The sequence below is a fragment of the Branchiostoma lanceolatum genome, chromosome 1 (assembly GCF_035083965.1).
Source record: "Branchiostoma lanceolatum isolate klBraLanc5 chromosome 1, klBraLanc5.hap2, whole genome shotgun sequence".
In the NCBI taxonomy this organism is placed as follows: domain Eukaryota; kingdom Metazoa; phylum Chordata; class Leptocardii; order Amphioxiformes; family Branchiostomatidae; genus Branchiostoma; species Branchiostoma lanceolatum.
The window spans coordinates 39,103,992-39,128,910 of NC_089722.1; the positions used below are offsets into that span (position 1 = coordinate 39,103,992).

Consider the following 24,919-nt stretch of genomic DNA (forward strand, 5'->3'; position numbering starts at 1 on the left):
GACAGGCTCTTCTGAGAAGCAACAAATTAAATTGGCTTGGCCTAAGATACGTAAAATAGCTAGTCTTTCTGGACATAAAACAATTCAAATGTACAAACAAATTACATAAAGGCTTACTACATTTCAAGTTTACTGACTTATGTACAATGGCTATGAAGCTCCTGCCAAAACTTGACCTTGTAAGTTGTATGCCATATTGCAAACTGTTCCATGTACATGTAGATATGGACCTGTACATGAAAAAGTTTTTCATGGCATTTATGTTTGGTTTCAATAGTCTGTGTTTTTGCTGGCATGGTGTGTTTTGTAATTGTTCTGGTGTGTCACTTGAGACAACTTGTTGTAGAGAAGTGCTGGTTGTTGTGTGGCAAGGATCCCAGGGCTGTCTCCAGGACCCGTCCTTCCATCCCTGGACGGAAATTTGCTTGTTGGGACGGAAAAAAATTTAACCCTTTCCGTCCCAAAAATATCAATTTTATGACAGCGATAAAACTGATAAAAATGTATTTTTTAAGCTTAGAATGATAGATTCAACAATGAAAATTAAAAAATTGGCTCCCAAGCAATGACTGGGACAGAAAAATATTTAAAGCTGGAGACAGCCCTGAAGAATCCTCTTGAGCTGGGAGATGTAGTGTTTGATACTGGCCTTTCTTTCCTAGGTCCCAGTCGATGGCAGCGTTGTCGCCAAGCAGCGGACCGGCAAGCCCCGGTTTCCATCCCGTGCTCAAGAGCATCTCCTTTCCGGGGTTCCCAACAGTTGGCAAAGACGGTGCAGAGGGGGTGAAATCGGAGAAAGACAAATCCAAGACTTCCCAAGATGATGCGAAAAGGAAAGAAGGAAAGAGCGACGAGAAAGGAGCTACCGCTGTTGCTACGAAGACAGAGGAAGATGGTGGTGCTAAGAAGGAAGATGGGACACCAGCAGCAGAAGCTGCAAAGGATGAAGAGAAGGAAAAGGAGGAAACTTCAACTACATCTGATGAGAAAGCAAAAGATCTCACAGCCAGTGCCACCACGAAGAAGAAAGATGAAGCAAAGGTAGAAACTTCATCGGAAGAAAAGAAAGATAAGACAGAAGGGGCTGAGAATAAGGAAGAAAAGTCGGAAGGGGCTGAGAAGACGTCACCCAAGGGCAAAGAGAGTAAAGATGGTTGGTCGCTGGACAAGGCTTTTGCAGAGTGCTCCCAGGAGAGGATTCTGGGATTGTTGGCAGCCATGTTGCCTGAGCCTGGAAAGGTAAGGTTCTGTATTGTTGTGTTTTTCACACCAAGATGTCCTGGGGCATTAATGGTCATGGCACCACGCCTTGAGGTGTTTCGGAAAAAATTATAGAGGATACGGTAAATGCAGTAAAGTTTGCGGTGATTTGATGTAAAAAAAAGCATTTAAGTTCGCATGGTTTTTATTTCGTGCTAAGGCAAAAATGGAGTGTTCGCGGTGGTTTTATAGTCACATACTGTTACAGTATTGGACAAAAATGTTTGCGGTGGTTTTAAGTTTGCGGTGAAATGGTCGTCCTGAAAACGGCGAACATAAAACCACCACAAACATTTCTGCATTAACAGTAATTTCATGGCAGAAAATGGAGTGTTTGGGGTGGTTTTAAGTTAAGAGGTTACTACAAAACTATGAACATCAAACCGCCGCAAACTTATATCAAGCTCCTTATATGCATTTTCAGTAATCGTGATATGAAGAAGTTTATTTTGGAGCATTTTTCTGTATATTCCAGGGTCCTGACTGTGCCATGGATGTGTTTAACGTGTCCAAGCTGCTGCCCCTGCTGTTTGACATCGTGAAGGGAGGTGCAGGGTACAACATCAACACTCAGCACCTGGCACTGGGTCTCCTACAGAAGTTCCTCCGTAGGATCAACCCTAATGTATGCGGACACTAATCTCCAAGCAGATCTAACGGTTGTGAAGACAATTATTGCAAACCGAGGGTTGCAATAAAAACTCCTTTTGCCAATTGGATACGGTCTTTGCAACCGTTAGATCTGCTTGGAGATTACGCGGACACAATGTTTTTCTGTTTCGATGCATTCCATATTCAAATTGAGAAATCTTTGTTGAACTTGATTAGCATTATGATCAAGGCCACAATATTCTTGTGCAAGTGGTTAAGGAACCTAAAGGAACTTCTATTCAAGTTTGTTTGTTCCTTTGTTTGGACCCTAGTGGCACCTAGTCTCCTTGCTGTTTCAGTAGGAGGGTATATTTTTACTGGGAGGGGTTACTAGTCCTTCCCCTTTAATGTGCTCGAGGCACCTTCTCGAATACGGGACCTCCATTATAGGTCCCTTTTGAAAGACGTTTGTAGCCCCAACCGAGATGTCCTGACACAGGATTGAACCAGAGTCTTCCAGTTAGCAACTGATTGGAACCAGGAGCTCAACTGTAAGACTGCTACCAGTTGAGCTATAGGGACATCCCCTGCTGATTTCTGCACCAGGTCCTCTAAAACTCAAATCTTCCTGACTTAAAATAAAAAATCTAGTATTCATAGGTTTGGGGCGGATTTGACACATCATGATGAAAAATAAAAACCTATTTGATAAATTTCTGATGCCATATGTGCAATATCAGCAACAAGTATACCTTATACCCTTAGCTACAGCATTAGGAACATGCTACGCTGCAGTGACCATCTTTTATGTTTATGCTACACTGGATTAAAGAACACTTTTTCTGACAGGCCTCGGATACTGCGATCGTGGTGTGTTTCGCATGGCCGTCCATCACGCCAGACTTCCTGACGGGACAGACCACGGTTGACTTCCTCTTCTCGCTGGGCGCGTCCTGTCTGGAGTGGCGCGGGCTGGACTGGGTTGCGCCGCTCGCTACTGCACTTCAGGTCTGTATCAGATCTTTGTCGGGCTTTATCTAGAGAAAAATCGTATGGAGCATTGTGAGAAAGGTTAGGGACAGAGTGGGGGGGATGATGTACATGTAGGTTTCACTTCGTCCGCAGTATGGTGTTTTACAGAATGTCAAAATAAGGCATTTTAAGGCAAACAGAAGGATTAGTCGACCAATCACAACTCTCAAGAAACTCATAGAAACTGTCCTTTCTGCAATGAATGACAAGAAATTCTGGAGAACGACCTTTACTTGCTTCACCTTGTAAGAGGAAGACCGATGATGGTGATGAAGGCTTCTTTGAGGGTGGAAATTACTGTCAAACAGGTCACAGTAGTAGCATCTCTGGTCAATCAGAATTCTAAGCTTGTCAGAGAATCTCTCCTTAAGGAAAGGGTGGGGGGGGCATGGTCAGGGCTTAGAGGTTCAGCACCTTTGTTCCCCTCTTTAGAAAAAAAGTGTAACACTTTGGGTTGTTCTAGAAATTCCTGGATACTAACATTAAGCACCGGCCGCTCGCTTACAGCAATTCGAGTCTGTATCCGTTTGTATTGTAATAGAGCCAGCATAACACTTTGCAAATTGGGCATTATTCTATAGCTAGAAATTCCCTGATACTAACACATGTTTCTTGGAAAGTCACTTCAGTGCGCCGTGAAAAGTACCATGATAACTTATAGTGGATGTAAGTAAAGCCACTTGAAAGATCAAGTTTTCCTCCATATCATTGTATCTCTAACTTGAAGTGATCCCCGTTTAGCTGTCAAAGGCTGCAATTCAACTGTTTGACCATATTTTAAAAGGGGACACTAGGCCACACCAATTTCTTGGTTATCTTGGTTAACAGATTTTTTTTTTATTTTAGCCAAAAAAAATCATGAAAACAGAAGGCTCGGGTGAAAACTTGCACCTGACCCTGTTCACTCCCTGAAATTGTGTGCACCAAAGTACAAACTTTCCTCTGAGATTCTGTTTTCCTGTTGATTTTCTAATCTAGCATTTTTTTTTAAATTCCGTTAACCAAGAAATTAAAATAGTGTGGCCATAGCATGCCCCACTACTGACAGACTTTGTTCCCTTGTAGTCTCTATGCCAGACAAGACAGTACCCTGTTGAACACCCACTTCAGTTAACCCATGCCCTACAGACTTGTCCTATGTGTTTGCTCTGTTTGTGACGGTTAGATAGACATGTACTAATGGCAAACATTGTTTCCCTGTAGTCTCTATGCCAGACCAGACAGTGGCGGCCCCTGTTGAACTCCCGCTTCAGTAAGAGCCTGGACAGCCTGCCCACAGACCTGTCCCTGTCCCATGTGTTTGCCCTGTTCGTGATGGCAGGGTTTCCGGAGGTGCTGTGCCCGGGCTCCCAGGCTCTGCTACAGGACAACGGTGGGGACGTCAAACCTGTGGTGGTCGTCAAGCATTTCTCAGAGAAGGTAGCGTACAACCGTACAGTTCCTATTCATTTGAAACTATAACCTCCATTAACATTAATCCACCACTTTGGTTACATAAATCAGCCACTTTGAAACAGTGGATTTGAGAGATCTCTAGGTATGCACAGTACAAGATGTACAGGACTGCATTATACTGGGGGACATTGGGTTGGAAATCTGTTTGGACATATCTTTTCAGGGTGGTGGAATAATGTACCCTGGTGAAATTATGTTGGTAGATGTTACATCTTTAAACTTTCATGGTGGTTTTATTTTTTCCACCACGAATTCATGAATACACTACTAACATAATACTACTGTGCTACAGAATTGGTTAAACTGCAAATTTAAAACAAGTTGCAAAAATTTTTCCCTGGTACTAAAAATTAAAAACTACTTTGAAAGTTAATGAATTCACAGTTGCTGTATTATAAGTTATAATTTCTATGATATGACATAGGCCATGGTCCACTGTTCACTTTGCAGAGAGGAATTTGCCTAATACATTACATCTATATACATGGCATTGTATAGTGCACAACCATCTGTCCTTGTTGTCACAGCAAGTAAAAGAATACCTTTTCATTCATCTAGACCTGAATTAACATTTGCATGTATGTACATTTCTACTTCCAAACTTTGCTTCAACATGACAGTGCTGGCCTTCAGAGCTGTTTTCAGGTCTACTAAGACCAAAATTTTATTAAGACTTATATTCCTTCTTTCTCCAGGGTGAGGTGATGGTCATGGATGTGAGGTCGCGGCGACGGAAGACAGTGAAGGACTACCAGCTGGACTACCAGGTAGTTGACCAACTTGAAGGTGTGGTGTTCGGCACCAGGGACAGGCTTGTTTACATGCATGTAAATGATGTTCAGCACCAGGGACAGGCTTGTGTACATGCATGTAAATGGTGTTCAGCACCAGGGACAGGCTTGTTTACATACATGAAAATGGTGTTCAGCACCAGGGACAGGCTTGTGTACATGCATGTAAATGGTGTTCAGCACCAGGGACAGGCTTGTTTACATGCATGTAAATGGTGTTTAGCACCAGGGACAGGCTTGTGTACATGCATGTAAATGGTGTTCAGCACCACAGACAGGCTTGTGTACATGCATGTAAATGGTGTTCAGCACCACAGACAGGCTTGTGTACATGCATGTAAATGGTGTTCAGCACCAGGGACAGGCTTGTGTACATGCATGTAAATGTTGTTCAGCACCAGGGACAGGCTTGTGTACATGCATGTAAATGTTGTTCAGCACCAGGGACAGGCTTGTTTACATGCATGTAAATGGTGTTTAGCACCAGGGACAGGCTTGTGTACATGCATGTAAATGTTGTTCAGCACCACAGACAGGCTTGTGTACATGCATATAAATGGTGTTCAGCACCAGGGACAGGCTTGTGTACATGCATGTAAATAGTGTTCAGCACCAGGGACAGGCTTGTGTTCATGCATGTAAATGTTGTTCAGCACCAGGGACAGGCTTGTGTACATGCATGTAAATGGTGTTCAGCACCACAGACAGGCTTGTGTACATGCATGTAAATGTTGTTCAGCACCAGGGACAGGCTTGTGTACATGCATGTAAATGGTGTTCAGCACCAGGGACAGGCTTGTTTACATGCATGTAAATGGTGTTTAGCACCAGGGACAGGCTTGTGTACATGCATGTAAATGGTGTTCAGCACCACAGACAGGCTTGTGTACATGTATGTAAATGGTGTTCAGCACCACAGACAGGCTTGTGTACATGCATGTAAATAGTGTTCAGCACCAGGAACAGGCTTGTGTACATGCATGTAAATGTTGTTCAGCACCAGGGACAGGATTGTGTACATGCATGTGAATGGTGTTCAGCACCAGGGACAATATATTTGTATGTGGATGGTGTTCAGCACTACATTATTGTGTGGAAGATGTTCATCTCCAGGGACAGGTGTGTTTGTGTGTAGATGGTGTTCAGCACTAGGGACAGGTGTGTTTGTGTGTGGATGGTGTTCAGCACCAGGGACAGGTGTGTTTGTGTGTGGACTGTGTTAAGCACTAGGGACTGGTGTGTTTATGTGTAGATGGTGTTCAGGGACAGGTGTGTTAACAAGAGATGGTGTTCAGCACCAAGGACAATACATCTGTGTGGGAATGCTGTTCAGCACCAAGGACAATACATTTGTGCGTGGCTGGTGTTGAGCACCAGGGACCATATATTTGTGTGTGCATAATGTTCAGCACCAGGTACCCTACTAAGTAATTTTTATTTCAACCATCTCAGGTCCAGCAGGAGCCGGTTCTTGACGGGGAACGTTTCGGGAAGCTGCTGACAATCCTGTCGGGCGTGAGCCGCGAGGTGTCGGAGTCGCGGGAAGACCGCAACAGGGTGGAGCGGGTGTGGGTGCTGGCACTCACGCTCAAGGCCGTGCTGCTGTGTATCAAAGTACGTTCATGTACTCACTCACTCACTCACTCACTCACTCACTCACTCACTCACTCACTCACTCACTCTCTCCCATAGCTTAGTCAGCCGAAGGGGTAGCATAGCATTCAGTAAAGGGTCTCTACTGCTGGCTATCTTCTGCCAGTCTGGCCAGCTGGTTGGTTGTATGACTGGTCCACTCCTTCCAAGTCTGTGTATCACTTTTCAGAATAAAAAGAAAAACCGGAAGAACAACATGAAAACAGAGCCAGAGGACCTATCTTTGCCATGCTGATTATAGTTTTAGGGAGTGAACATAGCCAGCTTGAACCTTTCCTACTTAACCCTCTTGAATTTATTCATCAAAACTGTGGTGCTCTGTATTAATGTACTTATAGATGTTTGATAAGGGTTAGCCTACTGTGAAGCCCTTCTGGATGGCTGCCGGTTTTCTATGGCTTTTTTTCTTCATCTGCGTTTTCTAAAGGCTAGCGAGTTTTAATGATATTATATGGTCAAGCTTGATCAGCATGCCAAGTCTAGGCCATGTGAGCTATCATTAGGCCTCACCAATTTAACTTATTGGTTCTTAGATTTAAGAAGATTGAACTACACTATGGACATCATGCACATGAAGTTCTCCAAATGTCTTGCAGAATTATGAGATTGGGACGTGCAGCAAAGACGTGTATTTGTCCAGTTTTACGTGCATCCTGTTATAAGTGGCAAAATGGTTATTAGTGTTTAGCCCAGAACCCTGAAATGCTCTGTTGACGTTGTGCCCCCAGGAAAGGTACTTAACACAAATTTCCTCACTTCACTCAGGTGAAAATGAGAACCTAATAGCTTTGGTCAGTCACGTCCCTCGGATAGGACATTAACTTGATTAACTGTATTTGATGTTACGCCACGAGGCGGTTTAACGGGTATGCAGTTCAAACAAACAAGTTCTCCGAATGTGTTTCAGAATGACAAAAATGGGACGTGTACCCAGGACCTGGTGGAACAGGGTCTGTGCCCCGCCCTGGTGCAGCTGGCCAGCAAAGGCACTGGCTTCAGTCGACAGTGGCTCCTTAAGGACCTTGAGGTCCTGGGGGTGACTCTGTACCGACCTGAGAAGCCCAACACTGAGGAAAAGGTTTGCACAATCTCCTGTGAACTCTTAAAGATTAGGTCATAATTTGCATTATTCATAAAAAATCCTCTCGAATCTTGTTGCACTTGTAAAGAGTAATGAAATTCCTGTCATTTAGCACTATTGAAATACATGATTGATTTCAAGGCTCCCTTTTAGAAGGATAGTCATCATAAAACACTTTAAAACAATAACAGACTGACTCAGTTCAAATGTCGTACTTCATAGTTAAAGAACAGTAGTCTACCTTTCTGTGTGCAGTTATGGAATGAAGTTGTGTAACTTATTTGTGTGGTTAGATGTACATGAATGTAGTTTATCTCACAGCATTTTATTTACCTTTTCAAATATTTTAAAGAATTAGGTTTGAACATATTTGATTGTAATGTCATCTAAAAAGTTAACGCTTTTAATGTGTAAACTATCTTTCTGCCATTTCATCATCATCATCATATCGGGCGGCTTGCCCGGACTAAGGTTGCTTTCTCCCTCCAGGCGTCACGGTCTGCCATTAGTTGGTCAAGGTCTTCAGACCTCACCCCTACATCCCCAGCAAGTTGGTCTTTGTAGGTCCGTCGGGGTTGCCCGACACAGGAGTGCCCTTGAGTTGGTGCCCAGAGCAGAAGTTTACTTACAAGTTCTTCCTTGTTTCTGTAGCTATGTCCTGCCATTTACCCATTGTAAAAACTACAATCCAGCCTTGTGCTGTTAGTGTTTCTTTTACCAATGAACCAAACCATTACATCCCAAAAGGGGGCTTCAGAGACGTCGTCAGAGTCTGAGGGTGCCCCCGCTTCCAAGGAAGCGACCCCTGACCTGCCGGTCGCGCAGGGGCTGGATCCATGTGAGGGACTCGACGAAGCGACGAAAATCTGCTTCCAGATCACCCACGAGGCACTGGGAGCGCCGATGCCAATCCTGCGGGCGATCTACGAGCTCCACGGGAAACAAACCAACGACCTCCTGGACGAGGTGCAGAAGTGTTTCGACGGCGACGCTTTCCACGCGTCCGAGGAAGTCCGCAAGATGGCGGCAAAATGGCAAGTGACATCGGAGTAGGTTTTGTCTCATGTACCGTCTTGTGTGGTTCTTGAAGGGTGCATTTTTCTTTCTTCTTTTTTAAAAATTCGTAGCATTTTAGCCTTAATTGAGTAGAAGTGCATTGTGATTGAATCTGCAGTGAATTCTTTTGAATTTTGAAATGACGTGCACATTTGCATACATGTTTTCTTGCTAATGTATCAAAGTTTCAAAAATATTTCTGTTAGGGGGACTTCAACATTATATTGTAGCTGTCTAACATGAACGTTTTCCAGGGACTAGCCTTCCTTCTAACACAAGGAAAATGGATTCATCCAAATTTCTGGTTTTTATGTTATCTCGAGTTATATATCTCAAACAAACCAACAAAATGAACAAACACAAAAGGTGTACTGCAGTATCAAAGGAACCTGCCAGAAGGCCCATTTCAGAATTTGACCTTTGTCTCTCCAAAAGTAACATACCTACCAAAAATCATGAACATCCATCCATGTCTTCAAAATTTATGCCGCCTCCATCCACAGTCATTCCACCATAGCCTGACTGAAAATATTACCTTCTACCTATGGCGAAGGTAATGAAAATTATGTTCAACGTTTCTCCCTTGGTTTGGAAGAGAACTGTATTTGATTCTCTTTAAAATGCAGAATCACACATTGTTTGTTAGTGACAGTAACAGCTGCTTACAAAGGTACACTCACGCCAATGGCAAGGAGCCAAAGGTTGAGCACACACCAAATTTCGAGAGTCTTAGAAGAATAAGAAGTTATGGTCAAACTATTTCCCTTGGCTTGGGAGAAAACTGTATTCACTTTGAAAGTGAAATTTTTCATAAGCAACAGCTGCTTACGAAGGTACACTTACACCACCTGCAGGGAGCCGAAGGTTGAGCACACGCCGGAGGATTTCGAGAGTCGTGCGACGGACGTGGGGGTGATCCCCTTCATCCCCCTCCCCATGAAACCCTCTGCACACCTGGTCGCCGTGGAGGAGCCCACCACCTGTGGGGAGAAGCTCATCAAGACGTCTGAAGCAGAACTCAGGGACAGGTGTGTTTTGTTACCTTTGTCTATGAGAAGAATGAAATATAACAAAAGTACAGATTACATTATCAAAGTCAAAGGTGTATCCTTTCATGTACATACCATCACTGTCTTAAATCTTTACCTCCATGAAATGTCACAGGTTATACTTTCAGTAGCATCTGTGTGTCTGTTGGTCCACAAGATAACTCGAGAACGGCTGGATGGATTAGTTTTATATTTAGTGTGATGGTAGGGTCTCACAAAAACTGGAAATGATTAGTCTTTGGGCCTCCTAGCAGCTTCCCTAGGTAGTGCCGGGGAACTTCCGCTTTTGACATCTCGTGTTCTGGACATGCTATAGTCATGATTTGTGGGCCACAGATAGCTCTCGTGCTTGAGAAGAAGTCAAAGACATATAAGTTTGGGCCCCCTAGTGGCCAGTTCAGGAATTGCAGGGACCTTTTTGTCAAAATTTTCAGAAGAGGATAACTCAAGAAGGGAGTAACGGATTCTCATTTGTAAATAGTTTCATCAATTGTATTCTGTAAATCACTAGTAAGTGGTTAACAAAGTCCTTTATTGAAGCAGGATTCAGTAGGTAGGTGTCTTATTACCATGGTCATTAAAATGTAATGCTGGCAATTGTAAAGGCCATCCCAATTCACCTCCTTGGTTTTTAAACATTTCAAAGTAAAAATTCTGCATGAAATGTTTGCGGGTTTATTTTCGGGGTGACCTCTCTACCACAAATTCATGACACCCTGAATATGGTTTTCTATATATTACTAAAATTAAGCATTTTCCCATAATACTGGTATACAATTATTTTTGGTAAAATCTTAGCAAACTTATGGTTACGGACATGTGTTGGTACCCAGATGATTGTTTGCGACCAAGATTTGGGCAATATTTCCAAGTTTGTAGGCACTGAAATTGTCACAATCAAACAGTAACCCGCAAACCCGCGGTATTTTTTGTAATTTTCACAGAATAACTTTATGAAAATTATGGTAATTCTTATATGTTTTGTACACTGTGTGTGAATTTCCTAGAATATAACCCACAAATACAAAAGCTAGAGCGTTGAGAATAGACTCGCGCACCGCAGTGTCTCAAAGGTTATACGGCACCTTAAACTGCTAAGTTTCCGCTTATACCTCGAAAGTAAGTCCCCACAAAAATGACTGAATTTATAGTATGTTCCTCTCTCCTCAGTTATGAGAAGCAGCAGAGGTCTAAGAGCTCAGCCCTGCTGAAGAAGGAAGTACAGACGCACGGGAAGGCAGCCTCAAGGAAATACCTGTATCAGGTGACGTGTAGTAAATACATGTGATATCTTAATAATAACTATTATTAATACTGATGTTTTCAATCGTTCATTCATTCAGACCGTTGTGTCTAGTGGCATGGCGGCCTTGAAAAGGTGACCTCTGCGGGGGTACACCTGTTCCACCATGCCGTCCAGTTTTGGAGAAGTGCAATAAATAGATAAATGAATAAAGATAGGGCTAGAGTAGCAAGTTTCCTTGAGGTTTCTGTAGCAGGGTATATTTTTACAGGGAAGGGTTGCTAGGCCCTTTTCTTTTAACATGCTTTAGTCACCTCCTCGAACACAGGGCCCATTTTACGTCCCTACCAAAGGACGATTGTAGCCCCAACCATGATATCCTGTCCCAGGATTGAACTGGGGTCTCCCAGTTAGCAACACCCCTAATGTATTCAATAGTTTGTTTTTTATGTCCTGTGGCTAACATGTGTGGTCTGTCACTAGTAATTTGTCTAGCATTTGAAGCCACCAGCTAGTTTGGCAGTCTAGGCTATACATCTGTGAAACTGCAAATGATCACAGAGGATTTTTGGTGCTGAAATGAATATCTATAACCACTCTAAGGTTATCTATAACCACTCTAAGCACACCAAGCTTTCTGCCCTTAACCATTCAGCCAATAAGACCAATGACAAAATTGAGTGGTTCTCATTACAGGTGAACATGGCAGTGGCCACTCTGTATGCCCATCACATGAAAATTTCACCAGTCTAACTTTTGACATCTCTCCTTGGTGCTGAAATAAATATCAATAACCACACTTAGCACACCAAGCTTTCTGCCCTTAACCATGCAGCCATTAAGACCAATGAAAAAATTGAGTGCTTCTCATCGGGGGTGAACATAGCAGTGGCCACTCTTTAAGGTCTCTCCTTGGTGCTGAAAGGAATATCTATGACCACACTTGGTACACCAAGCTTGGCGAACCCCCTTAACCTGTGCCAAATAATGAAAAATCTTATTGCAGGTGATTATGCTGTGGTGTATTGACTATTAATCCCATTGTTAGTCCACAAAGGTCTGCAAGCAGTCAGTCTATTGAGACGCACATCTTTTTGATGGTCAAAACTTGCATATAAGAAGTGGCTTGTTCCAATTTCAGGTAAACATGGCGGTGGCGACGCTGTACGCACGCCACGTGCTGTGCTCGGTGCTGGCCAACTGGCCGGAGAGCAGCACGATAAAGAGCGAGACGCTCGGTTTCCCGCCCGGCCTGGAGACGCACCTCGCCAGCCTGCTGGACCTCCTGCAGAGGGTCGTCGAAAAGGTCAGAAATTCGCCAACTTAACTAGTGATGAAAAGTTCTCGTTTATTATGCAAATGAGATTCAAGTTTGCAATGTTTATACCTTATAGTATCTATTTCTATGTTACCTCCAAACTAGAAGATTGTGAAAATCCAATCATCATTTCTTACTACTTTGATTTTGATTACAGATTAAATTTTATATGTCATTTTGTTGTGAAAATGGCTGCTCATTGTGCCTTCACATTCAGCTAAGTCATGAATTTCAATAAGTAACAAAATTTATGCTATAGATAGTGAAACTTTCACGATGGTTTCATTTTGCAGTGGTATCTCTCCAAGAATGCATGGCACCTTGAATACATCTCTCTTACATGACTTCTGTACTACAGAATTGTTTTAACGGCAAGTTTATAACACACTGGAAAACTTATTTTCCCTTCCAAACACATCCTTCCTTCTTGGCAGATGATGCTAGCACTCTGGAATTAGCGGAGGATGTCAGGGGTCACCATGGCGGGAGCATCGTCCTTCCCAGACTTCGTCGGCCAGCTCTAAATCTAACGTTCTTTTCCATCACCACCAACAGTTACTACTCCGTCCTCATCCGCCTATCTAAAACTTCAAAGAAACCTGCTGGATTGTTTTAGTGTGGAAAATAATTTTTCAGCTCACTAAATCACATTTTATTTGGTTCAACGCTAGCAGTGGGGAGGGCATACCCTGCTGTTGTATTATTTTGAGTTAACTCTGTTGACCAAGTATTTGACTCCTCCTGAATCTCGACCTCTACGAAAAGTGGCAATATCAAGTTTGAATAAAGGCACAAACAAGCCGCGTTGGCAGCATCTTACATGGCTTTGGAGACTAATCCTAGCATGGCAGTCACAGCCACAGTTTGGACATACAATGCCAGTGGAGTTCTGAAGTTGTTGTGTCTCCACCATCTAAAACACAACCAGGGACACTCATTCAATCTAGAATTGACGGACATCCTAGATCGTGAATCCCGCTGGTTCGAATGGGGAGTTAGAGATTTTATCCAGTTGCTTGAGTAACTATTTTTGGCTTGTTGTGTCTCTTTTCTTTTATGTCTCCTTAACTCTAGCTGTTTCTTACATTTCGGAAAACATTGTTTGTTTAAAGGACGACTTCCAGCAAGTGGTGGAGAACGTGGTGACGCACTGCGGCTCGGAGATGCTGGCCGTGTTCGCCAAGGCCACCTGCCAGTTCATGGAGGAGACCAACCTGGCCACCGAGACCAAGGAGTCGGCGCATCCCTACAAGTCCAACACTGAGATCACCGACAAGGTACCAGATGGTCTGTTATTTTGTTAGTTAGTGTTCATGTAAGCTGTGTTACAGTAAGTACAATGTAAGTGGACAGGGGTAACATAGAGGAAACTAATCTGGCCAGTGGCCACAGACACAAAGGAATCGGCACATCCGTACAAATCTAACACTGAGATCACCGACAAGGTATCAGTCACTATCAGATGGTCTTTTGTTTGTACGTTAGTGTTCATGTTAGCTGTGTTACAGTAAGTACAGTGTAAGTAAACAAGGGTAACATAGAGGAAACTTACTTGGCCACCAAGACAAAGGAGTCAGTGCATCCCTACAAGTCTAACACCGAGATCACCGACAAGGTATCAGATGGTCTTTTGTTTCTTTTTAGTTGTGGGACATTTTTCTTTTTTTAAGAACTAGTTAACAATGTAAGTAGACAAGGGTATAACATGAAGTAACTAACCAGACTAGGAAGTCCATACCAGAAGTACACTGACAGATTATCCTCACTAGATACTGTAATTCACTTTTAAGTTCACGGTAGCAAATTTTCACGGTGTAAGAAAAATTGACATTTTCACTGAACTTTAACTTCACGGTGGTAGCAAGTGACTTGCAGAAAGGATGTGTGAAGGAATCATCAATAGGGTTTTCACTGTGATGATAAGTTCACGGTCCATCGGTGACAGTGAAAACAGTGAACTTAAAGTTACAGTGAAAGAAACAAGAACTACAGTAGCTTTAAACAACATTTACTGTTAGATGTGCAAAGGTTAGGTGTGACAGGTTGTTCAATGTAATCATTATGATATAACTGGCTACTGCTGCGCCGCGTGCCTACGAAGCTGGTGTGTTACGCCAAAGGGCAATTATACCGGCTTTATACTAGTAGATACAGAATCTGATACAAAGCTGGTGTGTTACATTGAAGGGCGGTTATACTGGCTTAATAATGTAAAAACAGATTACAGAAGATGGTGTGTTACACCGAAGGGCAGTTATCCTGGCTATATAGATACAGATACAAACGATTGTCATTTGAAAGGACTTCCTTCCAACTATATAGTTACCAGGGTATCAAATTCGTTATGACCCTCTAATTTCAGAGATGCATGTACATGTACTTGATAATGTGGATTTTCATTTTCCAAAATACTCAATGTCCTTCTAAACTGAAGGATTAATTTTTGTGTGTAAATGTTTGTTTCTCAGGTGCACATCCCCAATGCTGTGTTCCTGTCCGTGAGGTTTGACCCCCAGTGCCATACAGAAGAGGACTGCGATGAGCTGGCCATGTCATCCAGCAAGGACCTCAAACAGGTCAGTGTGCTCTAGTCACTGTAACTCACTATATCTTCACGATAGCAAAATTTCATGGTGTAAGGAAAATTGACATTTTCACTGAACTTAAACTTCACGGTGGCCGCAAGTGATTTACAGAACGGATGTGTGAAGGAATCATAAGTGATAACAACAGGTTCTTCATGGTAGCAGAATTTCACGGTGTAATAATAAGGAAAATTGACATTTTCACTGAACTTAAACTTCACGGTGGCCGCAAGTGATTTACAGAATGGATGTGTGAAGGAATCATATTAAGTGATAACAACAGGTTCTTCATGGTAGCAAAATTTCACTGTGTAATACGGAAAAATTGACATTTTCACTGAACTTTAACTTCACGGTGGCCGCAAGTGATTTACACAACGGATGTGTGAAGGAATCATAAGTGATAACAACAGGTTTTTTTTTTACAGGGACAATAAGTCCACGGTACAGACTCTGAGATACAAGTGAAAACAGTGAACAGTGAAAGTTAATTGAATTTTGATGCTTTCACCTTACGATCGTTGTACTGAGTTGCAAACAACAAAATGTACATGTGCCAGCATTGCAGTGTGGACTTGGAACCACTAACAGTCTAGTTAGGTGAACTACATGTAACAGTTAGATATCATAACAGTTTGAAATGTTAATACAATGCTAAACTTTCTTCCAACACTAAGGTATTCATGGATCAAATTTTTGACGACCACTGTCGCCTTATTTAGGATCAAAAATGACCAATCACTGCCGAACGTAAACTCGCGAGAGTTACAGATATTCGACTTTATTGACATGTGTCATTACGGATACGTGACGCCAGCAATTGGTCAAACGTGCCAGGAAGTTTATAACGCCCACATGGATGTGTTGAGAGACTTAAGACGAATGCAAGCTGGGGCGTTTGTGTTCAAGGAATAGAGTTCTCAATGAGTGTTCTGTCTTTATGATTTGTCTTTTGTTTTGTGTAGGACCGCCATGTTTTTAGCGGGCCCCACAACAAGTGGGCGGGGTTCGACATCCCCGGAGACACGCTGTACTACAAGTTTGAAGGGGACAGCTCTTCCAACCTCTGGGGCTTCAGGTGGGCAGCTTTGTGTTGTTTATCTATTTATTTATTCAGATTTACCACATTTGTGGAAGGATTGACATAACAGGTGACTATCACCATTTCAAGACGTCAACCCAGACCAGACTGTAAGGTTTGGACCATCGCACACCGGGGCATGCCCCTACTCTTTCTCGAAAGGTGTGGTGGGTTCTTTAACGCATGCGGAGTTTGGCTCTCCCCAAAACATTTAACGTCCTATCCGAGGGACGTCCCTAACGGAAGCTAAGTACTCATTTACACCTGTCAGTGAAGTGATCAAATTTGTATTAAGTGCCTTTCCCAAGGGCACAATGTCTTGGCGCATGTTCAGACATGTCTGGGGGCAAGATGGAATCAAACTCGAGTTCCCTTGTATGACAGCGGTATGTTCTAGCTGTAACGCCACACGACACCACAGCTTTGTGTTGTATGTTTGTACGTTTGTATGTTTGTCTTTCGTACACACCACAAGCTGCATAAAACTGAACTGTAGGGTTGAAAGCAACAAATTATAAGCAATATTAGGGCCGGAAAAAATGGAAACAAAACTTTTTAGCACATTTGAGTAATAACTTCATACTTTCAGCATATTAAAACTGTGCAAAATCGTGCCGTACGATGATCCCTTTAGTTTTGCGAGCCTACAAAGTACGGCCACAATCTTCTCATATCACAACAGCATCATATTTTTCATCATGGACGTTGCAGTACATTGTGATAGGGTTGTTTGAGCTAATCATGTAGAGAAATGACTAAATAAATTGAGTTTTCAAAATCTGATTCTCCGGCCCTAATTTTGCTTGCCCGGCCCAAGTTTCCTTGAAATTGTTCCACTCACGCATGGATGGACCCCAACTCTTTTCTTTTTGATAAGTGTGATGGGTTCTTTAATGTTCTTGAGATATCTATTTTGTAGATAAAACTGCTAGCACTAGAGAATCTAAGGGAAAGGCATATAATCGTATTGATGAGCACAATGTACCACATTGTGTCCCTCACCTGACATGCACGCTACCGGAAAGGTTTGCAGTTCTTAGGCCGGGATGTTAAGTCGTGGTCCAATGTTCATTGTGCTTGTCTGAAGAGCTAGGGGAATTTCCCCGGTACAATGAACCTAGCCTGTGAATAGTGTACATAGCGTCTGTCTCTCTCACAACCAGTGGAAGATTAGCTCTTCAGTGAGCTAAACTGGATCAAAATTACTCCATTCCTTATCAAACTATTTATAGTGAGAGCTTCAGACCATAAATTAGGAACAGAGATTTTGGTGAAAGGATAGAACTTTAGAACTTTTTAGAACTTTAGAACTTTATTGTAAATCAAAATTGCAGTCCATAGGACTGAATTGCATTGATTTTACATAGTAATAATAGTATACAAACAATTTAATACAGTAGCATATTACAGTTAAAAAAACACCATTATTTATCAATTATTCAGATTAAAATTATTTTACAAAAATGACAACGTGGGCATAGAGTAATTGGCGGGCATCACATCATAGATAACAGTGTTCTCGGAATGAAAGAGTTTTTGTGTCTGTTCGTCCTGCTGATTGGTGGTTTCAGCCCCACATGTCTACGGAGGCTGTAGGTTGTCTCAACTACCGGGGGCAGGAACTGTCTGCAGGGATGTGTGGGGTCGTCCAGGATCCGCCGCAGCTCGCGTACAGAGGCTTCGTGTCGTCTAGATTGTAGGGTGGGGAGTTTGTGGTGTTCAATGCCAATGAGTTTGCAGCAGAGTTTTTGAATTTTCTCTAGCTCACTCGATAGAGTTTTGGGGAGCCCACCCCACACAGGCGATGCATACTCCATAATAGGCCGGATGAATGAGACGTACACATTCAGCAGTAAGTCGGAGGGAAGCCCGGCCCTCTTAGCAAGGCGTAGGTAGTGAATACGTGGTTGTACCTTAGAGATTATGCCTTTAACGTGCTCGTCCCATGAGAGATCGCTGGTAACAGTGACACCCAGAAGCTTGAATTTTGTTACTCTTTCAACTGCATGACCAGCTAACGTGAGTGGTGGGGGATTAACCGGGACTTTTTTGCAACTAATTATCATGTCTTTTGTTTTTTTTGCGTTTGCCTCCATGCTGTACGACGTTGCCCATGATTGTACAGCAGTCATGGACGACTGCATCAGGCCAGGGAGAGATCCCATCAGACACTCTGTGTTAGTTAAGTCATCAGCGTACTTAACTGGGATGACACTAGGATGGATGTTTTCATCCAGGTTGTTCATGGCAATCACAAATAATGTTGGCGACACTATACCGCCCTGGGGTGTGCCAGCCAGAACAGGCCGCGACTCCGAGACACTTCCTCCCCATTTCACGCGCTGCTTCCGGTCACTCAGGTAGCTGCAGATACATGACCAGAGATTCCGCCTTATGCCCATCCTTGCCAGGCTACACAAGAGCTTCCCATGGTCGATGGTATCGAAGGCGCGTGAAAAGTCTATAAAGGCCACATGAACGTCCATCTTAGGATTGGCGTTCAGGGCGTCATGCCATGCTTGTGTTGTCTGAATAAGGGCTGAGACGGTGGATCTGCCCCGTCTAAAACCGTGTTGTGAGTCAAGAATTTTGTCACCAGCGTCCCGGATTGTACAAGACATATTATTCATTTAACATTTTTATTTGACCTCACTGTAGGTTTACAGTGACTGGAGGCAGAAGCGGACGGTTCAACACAGGTTACGTCATCCTCAACACCCTGCTGTCCAAGTCAACTGTCTTCTCACATCTGCCAATCAAACTACTGTGGGAGTGGCTTGTACAGGTTAGTAGCAATCGGATTGGCTTGGTGTCTTCTCTAGCAACCAATCAAATAGCAGTGGGAGTTGTTTGTGCAGATTAATAGCAATCTGATTGGCTATATGTCTTCTATCACCTGCCAATCAAACTACTTTGGGAATGGTAGCAATCAAAAGTGACCAATGGTAGATGTTGTTTTAAACAGTTATGCTTACAAGCAAAACTAGCCTAAGGGCAGTCATAAAACATTTTGATCTCCCCTACCAACATCTGCTTGGAGATGATTACTGTAAATCCATTTGATATTGCGGTTGGTAATTTAACCGCTTTGGGGAAAGGGAGAAGTTCCCATCATTTAATTTTAACGAATATGGGAACAAATATCACTGTGACAGACTCAAATGCTAGTATTCAAATATTTGCAATGATAAATTTTTAAGAGGTTGACTAGTGACCCTTAAAGTAGCTAAAATCAAGTTACCGTTAACAAGTCAAGAATTACAGTAGGTGCAATATTTTTCCAGGTTGCCTGCAGGCAGACCAGCCAACAGAGGTTAAAGGTCGTGGAGCTGCTTCTGCGCATCCTGACGGCCTGCTCCCTGCGTTCCTATGGCAATGCTCCGCCCGACCAGGACATTGACCTCAGCCTACTGAAGCCGCTGTGGAAACTGTACAGCACGATGCCAGACAACACCGACTCTTCCGCCACCATCCTACCTCCGCTGCAGAGGGCGCTCACAGGTTTGTTTACTTGCTTGTTTGTTCGTTTGTTTGTTGTGTATGGAGGCTGTACAATATGATGCCAGACAGCACTAACTCGTCCGACACCATCCTACACAAGGGGTGCTCACAGATATGTGTATTTGTCATTTTGTTTGTTTGTGCATTATGTTTGTGAAAACTGTATAGCACAATGCCAGACAACACTGATAGTCCTCATTTTGAGATCTAGATGTTGTCGTGGTAAGGTACATGTGTGCCAGGGATCTTCTTTAATCTTTTATTCACCTGTTTGACTGTGAACGACAAATAGTCAGGTCTGCCCAAATAGCCAATGGCTAATGAAAAGGGCCAGCCCTGGACTAATGATATGCAAAACAGAGCAAATCACATAAAGTCATAACAATTAATGTACTACTTATTAGAGTGTGCAATACTGTGTGACGTCCTGCATTGTAATTGGTATGTGTCTTTGAGTGTTTCCCTGCATATTCGGCCAGCTTTGACCAATGTGACCTGGGCTTCATGTCAATTTTCTTATTTTCGAATGAAGAATGATTTCCCTCTAGTAGTCTGTTTATCTTTAACAGGATGTCTTTAAGTGTTTCAGTGTAAAATTCTCTTTTTACCCCCCACAGAGTTGTTCATCCTGGCAGAAGACCTGGCCATGGAGTGGGGCATCGAGGACAACTATCTGTTACAGGTGGGTTGATGAAGTCTAGACCTCCAGGTTAACAATATTTGCTGGAGAATAGATTTCACTGGAAAACTGCACTAGAGTTAGAGTTAGATGCCAAGACAAGCTTCTTAAATGGTGCCTGTCATTATTTTTCGACTTCATTTGTCACTTTTGATTATCATATCAGTTAAGGGTGAGAGACTCATTGCATTTTCCATTCAGAGGTTTCCTCCCTTACTCCACATTACAAAAAGCATACTATTTAGTTTCTTTATTAGGATGGGAAATTAATTCCCTTTTAGCCAGCTCAACTGATCTCAAGCATCAAACTGATGAAAGTTTGTTTATAATTTAATGAAGCAGGTAAATTTAGGCAGCCGCTCGCTAGGTCAGACATGCACAGCCCTGTGTTTTGAGGGATGCGGTCGCACGCTTACGGCTGAAAAGTGCCTTTTGTGGGGTGTAGCTACATGCTGTTTGTAACTGTCTTTATGGCTAATAGAAGAAGAAAAAACTCATTAATGAGACCTTATGTAGAGGGGGTCACATGTACAGGTTTGACTGTACTACATGTAGTATTATAAACACAGTGACTGTTCACACTAACCCAGTTCCCATTCCAGGATGCCTGATGACCTGATACTGACAGTTTGCCTCTCATGTTACAGGTGATGAACGAGGACGCCTTTCGTAAGAGCGCCGCCCAGGGTCTCAGGAACGTGGCTGCCATCAGCCTGGCTATAAAGTACAAAAACAAGGCTACTGAGGCTTTAGAACGGGCCCCCGCTGCACCAAAGGCTCCTTGACACTGTGGGATTAGAACCCTCCACTACTCTACCCAAATACGTCACCGCACAATCAAAGCACCATATTTATGATAGAAATTTGTAAAGTTGGGTTAGATGATTAGATGATTTCAGCTTTCTCTGGTGAATTGAAGTAGATTACCTCGCACAAACTTGATAGCTAGTTTTCAGATCAAGAATAAGAGGCTTTAGAACACTGCAGGATTAGCACCCTACATACATGTACTCCTCTACCCAAGGCATTTAAACATGTCAACACGGAAAGAAGGCACCTTATTATTCATTATAATGGAGCCAGGATTTCAGCTCTCCCTGTGATTTGTAGTGTTTTACATTTTGTACCCCACACAAATCTTTAATTGCTTGGTCTCAGATAACGATAAGGCTATGGAAGTATATATGGAAGCTTTGGAGCAAGCACTTGCAGCAAATAAGGCTCTCTGACAGTGGGATCCAATCTCTGTACCTTGACAATGTTTGATAACCAAGGAAATAAATTGGTTTGGCCCGAATAACTTGACAATTTTTTTTAAATTGCATAAGGACCACCTGGCCATTGATATACATGTATAGTAAAACCTGTAACTCTTTGAATCAAAAATTTTAAGGCTTTGATGGAATGAACTTTAACATTTTGGTAACAAGGAAGATGAAAGGTGGATGCTAAAGATTTCTACTGAACTGGAAATGAAACTGATTTCTGGTGGATTATAATGTCTGTAGATATGGAGAGGCATAAGAAGTATTATGAAATTTGTATTGGTTACAAGGTTGGGCAGCCGGGAGAAGGTAGCTGACTAAACAAAAGTGACATGATGATGCGGACTTCAATAGCTTCTAACTGATAGTTATGTTCAAGTACAAAATGTATTTTGTGAAGGTGGCTGAATTACAATTTGAATTATATGACTGCCATGTTACACTGCAGTGCATAATAGTAGTCAACATTTTATATGTAAGTTAACATTGTTTGTAATTATTTGTTTTCAATACCAAATGCCATGGAGTGATTCATTTTTGATGTGATGTGAGCTCATTGTAAAGGATTGGAACATATAGGTGTATCAAATATGTCAGAATTATCTGTATTACCGATATTGATTATTTTCGAGGCAGAGGACATATATCAATTATGTACTACTGGGTATATTTTGTTGCAAATTGTTTTAAGAGTTGCGCTATGTTGCATGGAATATTTCTGGTGTTGAATATTTTTCAGAGAATAGACTTGTTTTTTTTTTACATTTATTGGAAACACAATAATGTTCAAAACAATGTTTTGGTTTAAGGTTGTAACTTTACATTTCTTATGTACATGACAAATATGTACATATTCATCAAAGTAATATTGATATCAAAACTCAACAATGTTTACTTTTAAAAACTCCTTAAGTATTTTGCTGCACACATGATTTATCATAATTTGGAAAGGCTTGCCTCTACCTACATATTATACATTATACGTAATAAGCTAGATAGCAAAATGTACTATTCAGAAAAAAATATAAGGCTTTGGAACAAAGAATATCATAAAAGTTAAATATTAGATATTGTGTCCTTGAACCTTCAGACAAGCCAAAGAGAACTGACTGCAGTACAAGATATGATGATGTAAAATAATTTCTAAATTTTACAGAATTTGAATGAGACGTAATATGCCATGTGCCCAAGCTTAGCATTAGATACATGCATTGCTACTGTAACCGTTGTGATGGCCATTAACGTTAAACATTCATATTCAGAACACAAGGCCAGACAAACACATATGACATACAAGTCGTATCCAGGAGTGAAAAAAGACTGGTTTTATGACAAATGTAAAGTTTATGAATGAATGGACATCAATCAGACTAGCCTTTAGAAATATGTCTATTGCCTTGTTTGTGATGAATATGACTTCCGTTCTAACATAGAAAAACCATGCTGCTTTAGGTATACTGTGTACCCCTACTGTGTGTCTTTGATACATACTGGTGGAAATATCTTGTAAAGAAAAACTATTGTTGGAGATATACAAGTTAGTGTAGTCTCTGATATTAAAGAGTGTTAATACATTCACATTTTCCTTTCTTTTTATTGTTACACATTGTATAAACCTAGCTATCAAGTCGCAAGTAGAGACTGAAACTATCGTTTCTTTTAATCGGAAATATATATATTACTGAAAGCCTAGAGGCCATTACTGAACCAATTTCAAGATTTGTAAGGTTTGGGACACAGAAACTAGAATGTACAAATGTACCATGTAGAAATAAGTGTATCTCTCTTTCAATACAATGGTTGTAATCAACAACAACAAAAAGATGGGAAGACATTATTTTAGTATGAATCTTGATTTCATACCCAGGGAAATGTTCGCGGTAGTTTAATGTTCGCGTTTTTCCCGTTGACCTCTTCATCGCAAACTTAAAACCATCGCGAATATGTCCTCTTTTACAATAAACCCCAACATGACCCTTGGGAACTTAGGAAGAATAGTAACTACAATGTATGTGACTAACAAATGGATATCCTAGATAAATAAACAAACTTGGAAACGCCGTCCGCACCCCATTCAAGTAGTTAACGGGACGCCGTTGGAAATGCCGATAATTGCACCTCGTCTGAGCCTCCCCAAACGGCCACGGACCCGTTCGAAGAGCCCGTCCCAGACCCCAGCACCGGGAGTCTGCGCCGTCCTAAACGGTGCCCAGGCCAGACCCAGTCTGGGCCGTCGCAAACGGCATTCAAGACCCAAACTGTACCCGAAACACCCCGGACCCCGTCGGGAACGCCACCTAGGACGTCGAACCCGTCATAATTCTGCCGGCCTAGACGTCGTCTTAGAAGGCGTCTCGCTTTTCTAGACGCCTTCATTTTGAAATTTAAGTCGAAGACTCCACATAAAATCTATCAAAAACCATGTTTGTAAAGAAACACATGAATGTAGTACATGTGTACTGAGTATCGCCTCATATGTTAACTTAATATATATGCCTTTTATATAACCTTTGTGGTTGGCCTAAGTTCAACGTTTTTGGTACACTGTTGCCACAAGTTTTCCCTGTGCTATAAAAGAAATGTTTAGGGGTGTTATCTTTAATTACTTACCTCATTACCATTCCTGCCGTGTTGAAGGCAGTGAAAATGACCATAAACGAAAAGCACAAAATGTTACAACATTGAATTTGTCTTTATTGTGTCCGCCATGTTGGCAATAAAGACTTGCCCTAGACTGAACTACGGCACACCATAAGAGCGCAAAGTCCAAGTCTCTGTTTGCCTCTCCGTCACGAGTTATAATAGCTTACAATAGGCAAGTTGACCTTCAAGAGAGAGATTGCACTCCAGTGAGGTGACCATACAGAATTTTGAACAGCCAGCTAGCTAGATACTACGGGAAGCGAGACTGACTGTGATCATATTGACTAACAAAGGTAAAATAATCCTCGCTTTATTGCTTTTTGACCCGGTCACATACGTCGTAAGGTATCGTCCTGTGATCGCAAAATAGCGATATTTTAGGTTCAAAAATAGATCAGCTCCTTTTTCAGGCACACCGTCCTTCTTTTTGACAACGAATGACAGTTCATTTCTTATGAGAGCTTCGACGCATTGTTTCGCAATATAACATATATAAAGTACGCTTTTGCGTAACGTACATTACAATTGTTTCGCTACTTAACCTTAATCCGCAGGGTAACAATTATCCAGGATTTTTAAAAAAAACGGGGTATTTATAGGGATTATGCTGGATGCAGCATCAGTAATACCCGGCTC

At 42.1% G+C, this 24,919-nt stretch overlaps 2 protein-coding genes across 3 annotated transcripts in view; both read left to right on the plus strand.

Annotated features, from left to right (window-relative positions):
* LOC136426242 (zinc finger ZZ-type and EF-hand domain-containing protein 1-like) overlaps positions 1–1,148 on the plus strand; it is a 52,943-nt gene extending 51,795 nt beyond the window's left edge. The window contains exons 31-32 of the mRNA XM_066415068.1: positions 663–1,103; positions 1,142–1,148. Coding sequence (XP_066271165.1) covers positions 663–1,103; positions 1,142–1,148 — 448 coding nt within the window. The remainder of the gene's footprint in view (positions 1–662; positions 1,104–1,141) is intronic.
* LOC136422434 (zinc finger ZZ-type and EF-hand domain-containing protein 1-like) lies at positions 1,020–23,214 on the plus strand. Of its 2 annotated transcripts, none has more exons than XM_066410209.1 (18): positions 1,020–1,239; positions 1,736–1,885; positions 2,701–2,859; positions 4,087–4,302; positions 5,034–5,105; positions 6,582–6,743; positions 7,690–7,860; positions 8,611–8,912; positions 9,774–9,947; positions 11,139–11,232; positions 12,353–12,517; positions 13,642–13,806; positions 14,998–15,105; positions 16,080–16,192; positions 18,854–18,980; positions 19,480–19,696; positions 20,314–20,378; positions 21,023–23,214. In XM_066410209.1, exons 1-18 carry the CDS (start codon positions 1,219–1,221, stop codon positions 21,158–21,160), a joined length of 2,619 nt encoding a protein of 872 aa, XP_066266306.1. In that variant the 5' UTR covers positions 1,020–1,218; the 3' UTR covers positions 21,161–23,214. The 2 variants fall into 2 exon arrangements, with proteins under 2 accessions (XP_066266306.1, XP_066266314.1); XM_066410217.1 differs by having other exon boundaries at positions 8,611–8,901; positions 9,778–9,947.
* Positions 23,215–24,919: the final 1,705 nt, after the last annotated feature.